Source organism: Eschrichtius robustus, chromosome 7 (genome assembly GCF_028021215.1).
Source record: "Eschrichtius robustus isolate mEscRob2 chromosome 7, mEscRob2.pri, whole genome shotgun sequence".
Taxonomy (NCBI): domain Eukaryota; kingdom Metazoa; phylum Chordata; class Mammalia; order Artiodactyla; family Eschrichtiidae; genus Eschrichtius; species Eschrichtius robustus.
Genome location: NC_090830.1, coordinates 116,730,876 through 116,746,597, shown reverse-complemented (window position 1 = coordinate 116,746,597; position 15,722 = coordinate 116,730,876). Strand labels below are relative to the sequence as shown.

General features: G+C 37.9%; 1 protein-coding gene across 6 annotated transcripts in view; it reads left to right on the top strand.

Annotated features, from left to right (window-relative positions):
* SORCS1 (sortilin related VPS10 domain containing receptor 1) overlaps positions 1–15,722 on the top strand; it is a 578,863-nt gene that overhangs the window by 485,496 nt on the left and 77,645 nt on the right. For all 6 annotated transcript variants that reach the window (XM_068548518.1, XM_068548515.1, XM_068548517.1 and 3 more), the window contains one exon: positions 12,717–12,888. In XM_068548518.1, the coding sequence (XP_068404619.1) occupies positions 12,717–12,888 (172 nt within the window). The remainder of the gene's footprint in view (positions 1–12,716; positions 12,889–15,722) is intronic.

The following is a 15,722-nucleotide window of genomic DNA, read 5'->3' as shown; positions in this document are numbered from 1 at the left end:
CTGAAATAATAGCTTGTGTAGGCTCATAAAGTCACATAATTAGTAACCACTGTACATCAAAACACATGTCTGCCCCAGTACCACTCAAGGCAGATAACACATTTACCTGATTAGTAAACGAGTCCCTTTTCTTCAAGTAAAATGAAATCAATATTCATTTGTATATCATCTGGCATTTAGTGCTGAAATAACCTCAAATTCATTCCTGTTTCTCCATCGATGACTATAAATATCTCAGTTTGCACATACAGAAGCCCAAGCTTATTTAGTTGTACTTATATATGGTTAAATCTTGTTTATACTGTTTTGGATCCAGGGAACATGATACAAATTTAAGTTGCCAAATTAACTAGGATGTTGCTCGTTTCATGCCAACCGTAAAAGATTCTGTAAATGTAAAATAAAGTGGACATTGGGCTGGTTTATTCTAAGAAGCCAAGATAATCTTCTCAGGGGACAGATTTCTTTTTGCTATTAAGCCAGAGATATTTCTAGATGTGTTTACAAAAAAGTGGGTATAGAAATTTTTGTCTGTGGAGTTTCTTTAGAGGAGCCATTAATCCCTCCCAAAAGAATGTAAATGTACAGTGACAGTTCTTATTGATCCTCAGCGTTAGTTTCTCAATATTCAATGGGAATATTTACTCAGGAAGTTAAAAAAAAGGATTTTAAAATAGCATTAATTCAGTATCTATATAAAAATACTTAGTGGGTCCAGGAAAAATTATATACACATAAAGTATAGCAAAATAACAATCTCCATACTGTCAACATACATTTAGAATGTTTTAAAAATGCTTTCTATATAAAGCAGAAACTAACACAACATTGTAAAGCAATTGTACTCTAATAAAGGTGTTAAAAAAATAAATAAAAATGCTTTCTATAAACAGATTCCTTTCTACATCAGCTATGAAAACATTTAGACCTTGGTTATCCTGCCACTGCGCTCTGGGGTTGCTATTTCCAGGGTCTCTGGGGGCTGTGGTCATTTCCCAGGTGATCCCATTTCTGATCCTGATGGGGATCTTGATGTTCAGTCTGATTTATTCAGCAAGATTTGTCAATGTGCATCACAGAGAATAACTGGTCCTAAAAGTGGTGCATGTGTTTCAAGTCCACAGAAAGGAAATCACTTGCATTGTTTATAGACCCAGCACTGCAAGGGCCCAAGTCACTGTTTTCTTGGAACTCACCCATGCAGTCTCACAGCAAACGCTCCATAACTGTCTGTTGCTGCAAAGTTGATTTTTCAGAATATCTTTCTTAGATGCATTTTCCCATATTTTTATGGGATGGCATTAGGGTTGGAAATGAAGAAGGTGTATGTGGAGATCTGGTTCCTCACATCGCTGTCCTTGCCCACATCCGTGGTATTGGCAATAACGATCCTCATCCGTGTGGTATGGCATCATGGCAGGAGAGTTCCAAACTCAGTCCCAAGGCCCATAGCCACTACTTGCCCCCTGTGTGAGCTTGGCAAGCCCTCTAAACTGCATCTCTTTTTTTTCTCATGTGCAAACAGAGGGATTGTGTTGGATGATCTTTGAGATCCCTTCAGGTTCTGACCTGTCCATGACCAATTTGCAATGATTCAGTATTAGGATTCCTCGGACTGCAGATGCTTAAAAGTAGGGAAATTTTCCTTCTATAAATTTGTTGTGCAACTACTTGACTCCAGCAGTGGATTCCATGAGCCATTCTCATGATTTTTGATGCTGTCATTTAGTTTAACTTGGCCATATGTCTCACTTCATCAAGTTGGCATTCAGAATGAAGTTACATTCTATTTACTGTTCACATTAAATGACTTGTGCTTCCATCCTACTTAATGCAAGAGAAGTTTTCTCCCCTCGACCTAGTCTTCTGTCTGATGAGAGTCCCCTAATCCCAAGGTCTGCTTACTCAGTTTAAGGGGAAAGTCCTGAGAGCTATTGCCTTGAGGAGAGAAACTTGGAGAACCTGCTTAGTCAGCCATGGAACCCTATTCTTTCTGAATGTTGAGGTTATGGCTGCTACATAGGATTATTGTTGAAATATGCGCACATTGGGTCTAGAAAGATTTTAAGTGTTAGCCATACACTGTCCCCAGAACCAGCTCCCTTCTCTGTCCCCAGGGCTTGCCCCATTTCTCGTTTCAAGTTAAGTGTCATTGTAACAAGGCGGTTTTCCATTGAAAAACAAAGACACATAGTACAAGCCAAGAAATTAAACTATTTAAATTCTTCTCGTGTGCACAAATGAGGCTCAACAGAGCTCAGTGACAACAAGGCCTACCTTGGCTATAAGAAAACCTAGAGTTCTAGCTCTTTCTTGGTCATTACATGTAACAACTACTGTGAAAAAAGAGGAGACATCATAGGAAAACATAATTTCTACACTGATTTTTAATGAATGAATAGAAGCTTGACAGAGTAAAGACCATCCCAGGCAGAATGAACAACACAAACAGAAGAAGACATGTAGACTTCAACCTGGCCTGGGCTCAGGAAGCATGTCAGGCAGTGGAAAGAGCTAAAGCTGAAATAAAATACATTGAGGACAGATCATGGAGCTCTCCTTTAAACCTGAACTTTACCCTTTATGGATAAGCCATAGTCAGTTTTGAATGATTTTAAGGAAGGAATTGATGTGGTCTGATTTGATCTTAAGGTAATCTTGGCAGTAAGAGCATGGCTTCTATTTTCAGGGAACTTGCTGTATAAGAGCAAGCTAATATTTAAAACTTTAAATACTAACTTTTTACTACCTTTTGATATTTTAATATTTATTAAGGTCTTGCAATGTGCCAGATTCTATGCTAAGTCCTTTTGAATGCATTATCTCATTTAATCCTCCCAAGAACTTTAGGGAAAGATTCTGTAATTATCCCTATTTTACAGGCAGAGAACCCAAACATTAGAGTCTGGGTAAATTGCCCAAGTTTATCTAATGAGTAAGAGCCTGCATTTAAACTCAGACTATTTGGTTCCACAACACTAGTTTTAACCACCAGGGCAGTGATCTTTAATCCTGGCTGCACACTAGAATCACCAGGGGAACTTAAAAACAAAAACACACTGATGCCCAGAATTCTCAATTAATCCATAATTTCTGGGGGCAGGGTCTTGACATCACATACAGTGTTGTGGTTGACTAAACTAGACTATATTGTCAACTTAACATACACTGAATAGTCATAAACATCTATATCAAACATCTGTACCATAAACATCTGTACAAAATCATAAATTTAAAAAAAACTGCTGAATAGCAAAATCACAGGATATGAAGACTGCCACTGTTTTTTCCAGTTTTACTCTCACAAAGAAAAACCATGGCCTTCCTCTTTTTTTTAAGACTGGCAGGCAGCCAGAAGGAAAATCATAGAGGGTAGGGGTAAAAAGGAAAAGGTGACAGAGGAGTATCAAGAAAGGAAGGAAGAGAATAGCTGAAACTGGGGTTGTTGAAGTAACAAGACACTATCTACAGATGAACGGTCGGTAATATCAAAGGTATATTTGCAGAATGTTTCCTTTCAGTAATTGTACAAAGACTCCCTTGCCATTACAAAGCATTTTTATTCTTGGCAGATTGAAGAATGTTTTACCAACTAAATGCATCCCAGTAATATTCAGAGCTTAGGTCCAACATAATCATAAGTTGCCTTGTTATTACAGAGGTAAGCAACCCCATTTAATAACATACTAAATGTATTATTCATTTATGTAACTCAGACCCAGGGATTGCTGCTGGGATGCAAATTGAACCATTCTGTAATGCAGGTGTGTGCTTACTTGAGTAAATGAACTCTGTATTTCTGCACAATTTTCTTCTAAATTTCGGGGACTGGTCTGGTAGGGCTAATGTGATGCCATTTTCATCCAGGAAATAAAATGGTTTCAGAATGGTTTTTAATGAGCATTTTAAAAAAATTACCAACAGTCTTCTCTGTGGCAGAATCCCAGAGGGATGGATTCGTGCTTTGGGTTTAAGCAGGACTCCTGCTGCTGCAGGATTCAGGAAAGCCTGTGGCGATGATTGGTCAGAACAGCGACAAACAAAAGGAATGTTCTCTAGCTGATGCTTCCACTGGAGATGGTGGGCCCATGCCTCCATAGCTGCTCACCAAGATAGAGTCACCGGTGTGCTTGGATGCTAAGTGACTAAAAATTATAACCTGCCTTTAATTTGCATAGTGCCTTGCCTCCGAAACACACAGGGAGTTTCTGATGCACGTTTCTGATACACGCAGTGAGTTTAACTCACTGGGATGCCATAATTACCATGTGACATTGCTGGTCATTTTCTGCTACCATTGCTGGTAACAGAATGTCACCATTCTCCAGTGTCTGCACGGTATTTTTCTTCTTTCCCATCTGCCCTTATTTTCTTTCACATCAGCATACAGTCATAAGCATCTATAATGGACTTTTCGAAATATCAGATGGGGTGATGTTCAAGATGCTCAGACATGGCAATGACCAATCAGAATGAGTAGGGATCTTAGTGCAGGAGCAGGGTTTGGGAGGCTTCCTGGTGTTCTAGGTATTAACCCATTCGCTTCTGGATTGCCAGGAGAAGCAGGGACTCCAAGGATAGGGGTCAACATAGCTGGGTTGGTGGGTGAGATGCTTGAAGGGTTTGGGGTGGTGATAAGACCCAACTGTTAGGCAGATATTTCCACATTTAACCTCGTACAGTCATCCCAGTATGAACCTCCTGATTATCAGCCTTGCATGTCTGGGGCACAAGGATACTCTCAAGGAGCTTAAAGTTCACAGTCACACACAGGAAGAAAATCATAAAAGGCATAAATGACTCCTATGAAGTAAATCATAAGGATTCCTATAAGAGCTTAGAGGACAGATATCTCACTCCATTTAAAGAGCCAGTACAGTGCAGTGGTAAAGAGTACACGTATTCTAGAGACAAATTATCTAGGGTCCTAGCTGTGTAGTCTTGAGAAAACTAGTTAAGTTCTGTGAATCTTAATTTCATCTGTATATTGGGAATAATAATACCTTCCTTATTAGGGATATTCTGAAGGCAAATCATGTTAAGAACTTAGTGCAATGACTAGAGCATATTAAGCACTCTCTAAATATGACCTTCTTATGATTTTACTATCATAGTCAGGAAAAGACAGGAGGTAAGCTGCCACTTGAAGTGTGGATAAGGGAGATTGCTTCAAGGTGGCAGAGTAGAAGGACATGCTCTCACTCCCTCTTGCGAGAGCACCAGAATCACAGCTAACTCCTGACCAATCATCGACAAGAAGAGACTGGAACTCACCAAAAAAGATACCCCGTATCCAAAGACAAAGGAGAAGCCACAATGAGATGGTAGGAGGGGTGCAATCACAATAAAATCAAATCCCATAACTGCTGGGTGGCTGACTCACAAACGGGAGAACACTAATACCACAGAAGTCCACCCACTGGAGTGAAGGTTCTGAGCCCTACATCAGGCTTCCCAACCTGTGGGTCCGGCAACAGGAGGAGGAACTCCTAGAGAACGAGACCTTGAAGGCTAGCGGGATTTGATTACAGGACTTCGACAGGACTGGGAGAAACAAAGACTCCACTCTTGGAGGGCACACACAAAGTAGGGACCCAGGGGAAGGAGCAATGACCCCATAGGAGACTGAACTAGACCTAACCTGCTAGTGTTGGAGGGTCTACTGCAGAGGCGAGGGGTGGCTGTGTCTCACCGTGAGGGCAAGGACACTGGCAGCAGAAGTTCTGGAAAGTACTCCTAGGCGTGAGCCCTCCCAGAGTCTGCCATTAGCCCCACCAAAGAGCCCAGGTAGGCTCCAGTGTTGGGTAGCCTCAGTCCAAACAACCAACAGGGAGGGAACCCAGCCCCACCCATCATCAGAGAAGTGGATTAAAGTTTTACTGAGCTCTGCCCACCAGAGCAACAGCCAGCTCTACCCAACACCAGTCCCTCCCATCAGGAAACTTGCTCAAGCCTCTTAGATAGCCTCATCCACCAGAGGACAGACAGCAGAAGCAAGAAAACTACAGTCCTGCAGCCTGTGGAACAAAAACCACGTTCACAGAGAGATAGACAAGATGAAAAGGCAGAGGGCTATGTACCAGATGAAGGAACAAGATAAAGCCCCAGAAAAACAACTAAATGAAGTGGAGATAGACAAACTTCCAGAAAAAGAATTCAGAATAATGATAGTGAAGATGATCCAGGACCTCGGAAAAAGAATGGAGGCAAAGATAGAGAAGATGCAAGAAATGTTTAACAAACACCTAGAAGAATTAAAGAACAAACAAACAGAGATGAATAATACAATAACGGAAATGAAAAATACACTAGAAGGAATCAATAGGAGGATAACTGAGGCACAAGAACAGATAAGTGACCTGGAAGACAGAATGGTGGAATTTGCTGCTGCAGAACAGAATAAAGAAAAAAGAATGAAAAGAAATGAAGACAGCCTAGGAGACCTCTGGGACAACATTAAATGCAACAACATTCACATTATAGGGGTCCCCAAAGGAGAAGAGAGAGAGAAAGGACCAGAGAAAATATCTGAAGAGATTATAGTCGAAAACTTCCCTAACATGGGAAAGGAAATAGCCACCCAAATCCAGGAAGCTCACAGAGTCCAATACAGGATAAACCCAAGGAGAGACATGCCAAGACACATAGTAATCAAATTGGCAAAAATTAAAGACAAAGAAAAATTATTGAAAGCAGCAAGGGAAAAATGACAAATAACATACAAGGGAACTCCCATAAGGTTAACAGCTGATTTCTCAGCAGAAACTCTACAAGCCAGAAGGGAGTGGCATGACATATTTAAAGTGATGAAAGAGAAGAACCTACAACAAAGATTACTCTACCCAGCAAGGATCACATTCAGATTCAATAGAGAAATTAAAAGCTTTACAGACAAGCAAAAGCTAAGAGAATTCAGCACCACCAAACCAGCTCTACAACAAATGCTAAAGGAACTTTTCTAAGTAGGAAACACAAGAGAAGAAAAGGACCTACAAAAACAAACCCAAAACAATTAAGAAAATGTTAATAGGGACATACATATCAATAATTATCTTAAATATGAATGGATTAAATGCTCCAACCAAAAGACACAGGCTTGCTGAATGGATACAAAAACAAAACCCATATATATGCTGTCTAGAACAGACCCACTTCAGACCTATGGACACATACAGACTGAAAATGAGGGGATGGAAAAATATATTACATGCAAATGGAAATCAAAAGAAAACTGGAGTAGCAATACTCATATCAGATAAAATAGACTTTAAAATAAAGAATGTTGCAAGAGACAAGGAACGACACTACATAATGATCAAGGGATCAGTCCAAGAAGATGATATAACAATTCTAAATATATATGCACAAAAAAAAGGAGCACCTCAATACATAAGGCAACTGCTAACAGCTATAAAAGAGGAAATCGACAGTAACACAATAATAGTGGGGAAATTTAACACCTCACTGACACCAATGGACAGATCATCCAAACAGAAAATTAATAAGGAAACACAAGCTTTAAATGACACAATAGACCAGAGAGATTTAATTGAAATTTATAGGACATTCCATCCAAAAACAGCAGATTACACTTTCTTCTCAAGTGCTCACGGAACATTCTCCAGGATAGATCACATCTTGGGTCACAAATCAAGCCTCAGTAAATTTAAGAAAGTTGAAATCATATCAAGCATCTTTTCTGACTACAACGCTATGAGATTAGAAATCAATTACAGGGAAAAAAACGTAAAAAACACAAACAAATGGAGGCTAAACAATACGTTACTAAATAGCCAAGAGATCACTGAAGAGATCAGAGAGGAAATCAAAAAATCCCTAGAGACAAATGACAATGAAAATACGATGATGCAAAACCTATGGGATGCAGCAAAAGCAGTTCTAAGAAGGAAGTTTATAGCAATACAAGCCTACCTCAAGAAACAAGAATAATCTCAAATAAACAATCTAGCCTTACACCTAAAAGAACTAGAGAAAGAAGAACAAACAAAACCCAAAGTTAGCAGAAGGAAAGAAATCATAAAGATCAGAGCAGAAATAAATGAAATAGAAACAAAGAAAACAATAGCAAAGATCAATAAAACTAAAAGCTAGTTCTTTGAGAAGATAAACAAGATAGATAAACCATTAGCCAGACTCATCAAGAAAAAAAGGGAGAAGACTCAGATCAATAGAATTACAAATGAAAAAGGAGAAGTAACAACTGACACTGCAGAAATACAAAGGATCATGAGGGATTACTACAAGCAACTATACGCCAATAAAATGGACAGCCGGGAAGAAATGGACAAATTCTTAGAAAAGCATGACCTTCTGAGACTGAACCAGGAAGAAATGGAAAATATAAACAGACCAATCACAAGCACTGATATTGAGACTACAATTAAAAATCTTCCAACAAAAAAAACCCAGGACCAGATGGCTTCACAGGCGAATTCTCTGAAACATTTAGAAAAGAGTTAACACCTATCCTTCTCAAACTCTTCCAAAATATAGCAGAGGGAGGAACACTCCCAAACTCATTCTACGAGGCCACCATCACCCTGATACCAAAGCCAGACAAAGATGTCACAAAGAAAGAAAACTACAGACCAATATCACTGGTGAACATAGATGCAAAAATCCTCAACAAAATACTAGCAAACAGAATCCAACAACATATTAAATGGATCATACAGCATGATCAAGTGAGATTTATCCCAGGGATGCAAGGATTCTTCAATATACGCAAATCAATCAATGTGATACACCATATTAACAAACTGAAGATTAAAAACCATATGATCATCTCAATAGATGCAGAAAAAGCTTTTGACAAAATTCAACACCCATTTATGATACAAACTCTCCAGAAAGTGGGCATAGAGGGAACCTACCTCAACATAATAAAGGCCATATATGACAAACCCACAGCAAACATCATTCTCAATGGTGAAAAACTGAAACCATTTCCTCTAAGATCAGGAACAGGACAAGGATGTCCACTCTCAGCACTATTATTCAACATAGTTTTGGAAGTCCTACCCATGGCAATCAGAGAAGAAAAAGAAATTTAAAAAATACAAGTTGGAAAAGAAGAAGTAAAACTGTCACTGTTTGCAGATGACATGATACTATACATAGAGAATCCTAAAGATGCCACCAGAAAACTACTAGAGCTAATCAATGAATTTGGTAAAGCTGCATGATACAAAATTATTGCACAGTAATCTCTTGCATTCCTACACACTAATGATGAAAAATCTGAAAGAGAAATTAAGGAAACACTCCCATTTACCATTGCAACAAAAAGAATAAAATACCTAAGAATAAACCTACCTAGGGAGACAAAAGACCTGTATGCAGAAAACTATACGACACTGATGAAAGAAATTAAAGATGATACCAACAGATGGAGAAATATACCATGTTCTTGGATTGGAAGAATCAATATTGTGAAAATGACTATACTACCCAAAGCAATCTACAGATTCATTGCAATCCCTATCAAATTACCAATGGCATTTTTTACAGAACTAGAAAAAAAAATCTTAAAATTTGTATGGAGACACAAAAGACCCCGAAGAGCCAAAGCAGTCTTGAGGGAAAAAAAAGAGCTGGAAGAATCAGACTCCCTGACTTCAGACTATACTACAAAGCTATAGTAATCAAGACAGTATGGTACTGCAATAAAAACAGAAATATAGCTCAATGGAAGATGATAGAAAGCCCAGAGGTAAACCCACGCAGCTATGGTCAACTAATCTATGACAAAGGAGGCAAGGGTATACAGTGGAGAAAAGACAGTCTCTTCAATAAGTGGTGCTGGGAAAACTGGACAGCTACATGTAAAAGAATGAAATTAGAACACTCCCTAACACCATACACAAAAATAAACTCAAAATGGATTAGATACCTAAATGTAAGACCGGACACTCTAAAACTCTTAGAGGAGAACATAGGAAAAACACTCTTTGACATAAATCACAACAAGATCTTTTTTGAGCCACCTCCTAGAGTAATGGAAATAAAAACAAAAATAAACAAATGGAATCTAATGAAACTTAAAAGCTTTTGCAAAGCAAAGGAAACTACAAACAAGACGAAAAGACAACCCTCAGAATGGGAGAAAATATTTGCAAATGAATCAACAAAGGATTAATCTCCCAAATATATAAACAGCTCATGCAGCTCAATATTAAAAAAAACAAACAACCCAATCCAAAAGTGGGCAGAAGACCTAAATAGACATTTCTCCAAAGAAGACGTACAGATGACCAAGAAGCACATGAAAAGCTGCTCAACATCACTAATTATTAGAGAAATGCAAATCAAAACTACAGTGAGGTATCACCTCACACCATTTAGAATGGGCATCATCAGAAAATCTACAAACAACAAATGCTGCAGAGGGTTTGGAGAAAAGGGAACCCTCTTGCACTGTTGGTGGGAATGTAAATTGATACAGCCACTATGGAGAACAGTATGGAGGTTCCTTAAAAAACTAAAAATAGAATTACCATATGATCCAGCAATCCCACTACTGGGCATATACGCAGAGAAAACCATGATTCAAAAAGAGACGTGCACCCCAATGTTCATTGCAGCACTATTTACAATAGCCAGGTGATGGAAGCAGCCTAAATGCCCATCAACAGACAAATGGATAAAGAAGATGTGGTACATATATACAATGGAATATTTCTCAGCCATGAAATGGAACAAAATTGGGTCATTTGTAGAGACGTGGATGAATCTAGATACTGTCATACAGAGTGAAGTAAGTCAGAAAGAGAAAAACAAATATCGTACATTAATGCATATATGTGAAACCTAGAAAAATGGTACAGATGAACCGGTTTTCAGGGCAGAAATTGAGACACAGATGTAGAGAGCAAACGTATGGACATCAAGGGAGAAAGCAGCAAGGGGGGTGAGTAGTGGTGTGATGAATTGGGAGATTGGGATTGACATATATACACTAATATATGTAAAATGGATAAGTAATAAGAACCTGCTGTATAAAAAAATAAATGAAATAAAATTCAAAAATTCAAAAAATAAAATAAAATAAGGTGTGGGTAAGTTTTAGGCAGCTGATAAGGCATACAGGAGGACATGGAAGCAGAAAGAACAAAAGAAAAGAAGCACTTTCAAGAGTATGGAAAAGAGAAGTTTGGCAGAATGAGCTAGTTGGGAAGAAAGATTCCAGAAAAGTAAAACAAAGGCTTCATTCGCAAGATCAGAGGATTTCTGACTTGTCCTAAAGAAAGTGGAATCCATGAAGGTTGTGAACAGGTAGGATAAATAATAATGTTAAATAAAAATTTTGACTGCATTTCATAAGCACTTGCTAATTGTCAGGGGGGTTTTAAGTGTTCTGTGTACATTAATCCATTTCATCCTTACAACTACCCTGTGAGGTGAGCTTAATACTAGTAATTGGCCTTGCGGTGATCCATAGTGTTCAAAGCACTTTCCCAGACAGTATTTAATTTTATTTTCTCAGCCTTGCTTTTAGGTAGTCATTCTTGTGATTTAGGGACAGAGAAAGGACTTTGGCTAGATTTGAAGGGGTTGGAAAACAATAGCCTGCAGGCCTGCACACTACCAGATTTTGTAAATAAAGTTTTATTAGAATCCAGATGCATTCATTCTTTTGTGCATTGTCTATGTCCACTTTTGTGTTACAGCCAAAGAGCTAAGTACTTGTGATAAAAACTATATAACCTACAAAGCTAAAACATTTACTCCCTGGCACTTTATGTAAAAAGTTTTATCAACTCCTGGTCTAGAAGAATGGAAAGACCTTGGACTTTGATTGCTTCCATTTTGAGCTCTACCAATAACTTCAAGCAGGTAGACTTGAGAAATCAAATATATGAATACATAAAGCTGTTGCTGTGGACTCCACACAAAAAAATGATGAATAGGTAACACTGAACCTCAGAAGTCTTAAAGGTTAGTTATTTAAAGCCCACAGATTCTAATTTACTATGAATCTGATCAATTGTATAGGATAAATTTGTAGGATAATTCTTTTTCTTTTTTTTTCCTATTAAAGCTAAAACAAGAAGAAAAAAGCAAAACAGTTGGAAGGATTTACTTAATCTGTAGACTGAAGTCTCCTTAATATGAGGTTTCAACAGTTTAAGCAGTATAACCCCTCATGAAATATTGACTAAAAACTATCAAATTTAGCCAACTTTCTGCACTGTACCATTAGTACAGCATCTTGTATGGTATCTAACGTTGAAGCATATAATGCATAAGAATCTCTTCTTTCTCCGAACTACACATTCCTTTGCAATATATATTACTCATTCTAACCCTTAATTATATAGCCTTTGAAGTATCTCCTAGATTATCCATGTATATCTTTTCAGCTAGATCATAAATTTATTGAGGGCAAGGAGGACCATGTCTTCTACTGCTGCTATGCATTTCCTGCAGCTCCAAAGTGAAATGATTTGATTCATCGATTGACTAGATAAATAAAAGCAGTAAATTAAAATGTTAATAATGGATACAGTGTGTTCCTATGATGATTTGGCTCTCTGTTGGGTACTTTCTATGAATAAACTGTAATCTTCAGAGCAACAGGAAAGGTAGTTATTGATAGCCCTCAAGGCTAAGAAGAAGGTTCAGCTTCAAAAGTTGGGAGTGATCTAAATTATCATGAGCTGGATTACAATTTGACCTTCTTTTTTTCCATTTAGGTATAGAAAGGTGGTTTCCAATAACTGCACTGATGGGGTGAGAGAACAGTACACGGCCAAACCACAGAAGTGCCCAGGGAAGGCCCCGCGGGGGCTCCGGATTGTCACTGCTGATGGAAAGCTGACAGCGGAACAAGGGCACAATGTTACTCTCGTGGTGCAGCTGGAAGAGGTAGGACCGAGGCCCGTCTCCCCCCTACATTCTAGAGCCAGTGATTTTTCCTAAGGAGTCATGGCTCCCTTTACATGTCTTTTTGTCTTGGTTTACATTTTTTTTTTTTTAATTTTAAATTTTGTTTAAAATTTTTATTCTACTTTTAGTTCCTTGGTTTTTGTTGTTGTTATCATTTCACTTTCTCTGACACATTTCTTCAATTATTTTTATTTCATTGTAAGTTGTTCTTCTCTCTTACTGAATCTCTCACTTGCTAGGGATTCTGTTTGGATGTAACCTTGCCTTGTTGGCACTTTTAGCAAAATGTTTTCTCAGACTACATCAATGGTATTCCTAGAATAACTTAACACACACACATACTGAACTAACCTAAAAGCTGCTAATGCTGTCTTCCTCTCTTAACCTGAGGTCTTGGCTTTTCTTTCTAAAGGCAACATGCTGGTCATACCTATAGCATCAAGGCCAATCTAAACATAATTGAGTATAATTTCTTTGACAATTAATAGGTTTATTTTTTAATAACACCTCAGGGATATTATAAGCATCAATTATTTGCCAAATTATGACTGTCTGAAATTTATGAGTATTTAGATGGTAGGATAAGATGACATGTATGTTATGTATTTTAGAATGTACACGGGTGTGTTTGTCATCTTGTAAATGAGGAAGATGATCTCTAAAGGATAAACACTTTCATAAAATGATCTCAATTATTAAATCAGGTATGCTACCTTCAACCATGTTTTCTGAGTACCTAAAATATGGCCAACACTGTGCTAGGCCTTGTGAATACAATGGGATTCTAGAAGTTCATAATGACACCAGGATGAAGATATACAACATTGACTTACCCCATCCTCTTCTGGTAGCCCAGTGGCTCTCAGCCTTCAATATGCATAGGAATTACCTGGTGGGCATGTTAAAACAGTTTCCTGGGCTCCGTCGCCAAAGATTCTGATGCAGTAGGTTGAGGTAGGACCCAGGAGTATGCATTTCTAACAAGGTGGTAGGTTATGCATCATGCTTCAAGAAAGAAAAAAAAAAAGAAGGAAACAAGGGCATCATCAAGAGGGATAGACCAGTCTGAGAGGTTCTAGAGTGTGACTTGAAGGGGAAAAGATGAAGCAGTTAGGATTACATTGTCAGGTTTACTCAAAATACTTAGTATTTTAATTCCTGTAGAAGAAACTGTGAACTAAATGAGTTTGCAACCCTGGCTCTGATAATGCTGTTGCTTTTAGTTCAAGGACCACTTAGAAAACCACTACTCTAACCTAATACTCTTTTCTACTATCTTCTTAATAAGTGCCTTTTAACCATACTCAGTTTTCTAAATAGTAATGTTCCCCAAAGATCTTCAGTTGGAACTAGAAAGAGATGGGCCAATTTAGACCAATTGGAGTTGCTTGCATTTCATAGAAATAAATCTGTGGGGACTTCTGCCTGAGGTGATGACAGACTAGCTTGCTGCAAACCAGATATATATGTATTATTTAGAGCAAGAGTGAGAGAGAGAGTGGGAAAGAGAGAGGCAGACATACACACAGAAGGAGAAAGAGGATTTGAGAAGCTACAATTCTTTTCTTGAGAGATGGGAAATTCATTGTGATGAACATTTTATGCTGTATTTCCCCTCAAGAACCTTGCCAATTCATACATCATACTGTATAAGAGGTCAGATTTTCAGATTCCCAGTAGAAGGTGAGATGGAAAGTGTTGGCTAAACATCTGTTGGTGGACTTACAAGCCTGGGAAGATAGAGGTTGGACTTCAGGGTTACCAAGTCAGCTGGGACTGATGATGTCAAAACACAGAGAGAAGGGAAGCATAGAGAAGTCATACAATATTCTGTGTCTTTTGTTCCCTTGAGTTATTTGACAATATCTGAGGGATACAGACAAAATAGAAAGTAGTCAGTTAAGAGGCTGTGAAGTCAAACATAGTTTTTAGAAGTATTACATTTGGGAGAGATAAAAAATTGAGGTTAGGGACTATCAAGAGGAAAGCCCTGGTGAACGATACAAGACTAGGTTCTGGAGACTCCTGGAAAGCTCTATGCTAGGAGTAAGGACAAAACAGAATTAGACCAGACTCTCTACACCCTGAAATCCCAACTGACGTTATTTCAGTCTTTGAAGGGTTAGAGTGATTTTCCCCCATTTTAAATGTCTGTCAGAAGCTATAACAACAAATCCTCTTTAGGAAAATAACATACATCAGAGGCCTTACTTGTTTTTTGCATATAAAATTTGGGGTGTTTAAATAATTACAGATATATCAAGAAACAGGACCAAGAACAGGAAAAAAGCAACAGAAGAAAGAACAGTTGCCTGAGATATGATTAATATGTTTATGAATATGGGATAAGATATAAAATTTAACCCCACAGCAGTCATCAATAGGAGGCAGTAAGCAAATGGAAGTTATGGAAAATAAAGATATAATTACTGATATTGATCAACATTAGCATGGAGAAATAAATGCCAGTACACATATAAAATGGAATACCATGCAACAATGAAAAACAGCAAACTATTGCTACATACAGAAATGTGAATGAATCTCATAGCTAATATTGAGCTAAAGAAATCAGACTGAAAAAAATGCATATTATGTGAGCCTACTTAATTAATCTGCAAAAAATAGGCAAAACTGATTTATGGTGATAGAAATGAGAATAATTATTACCTTTGAAGGGGGAGTGGAAGGGAGGGTTTTGGTGGTATTAGCAATTTTAAATTTCTTGGTGATTTATAAATGCATTCACTTTGTAAAATTCAAGTTGTATATTTAATGATATGCATATTTTTATGTGTACTGTATTCAACAAA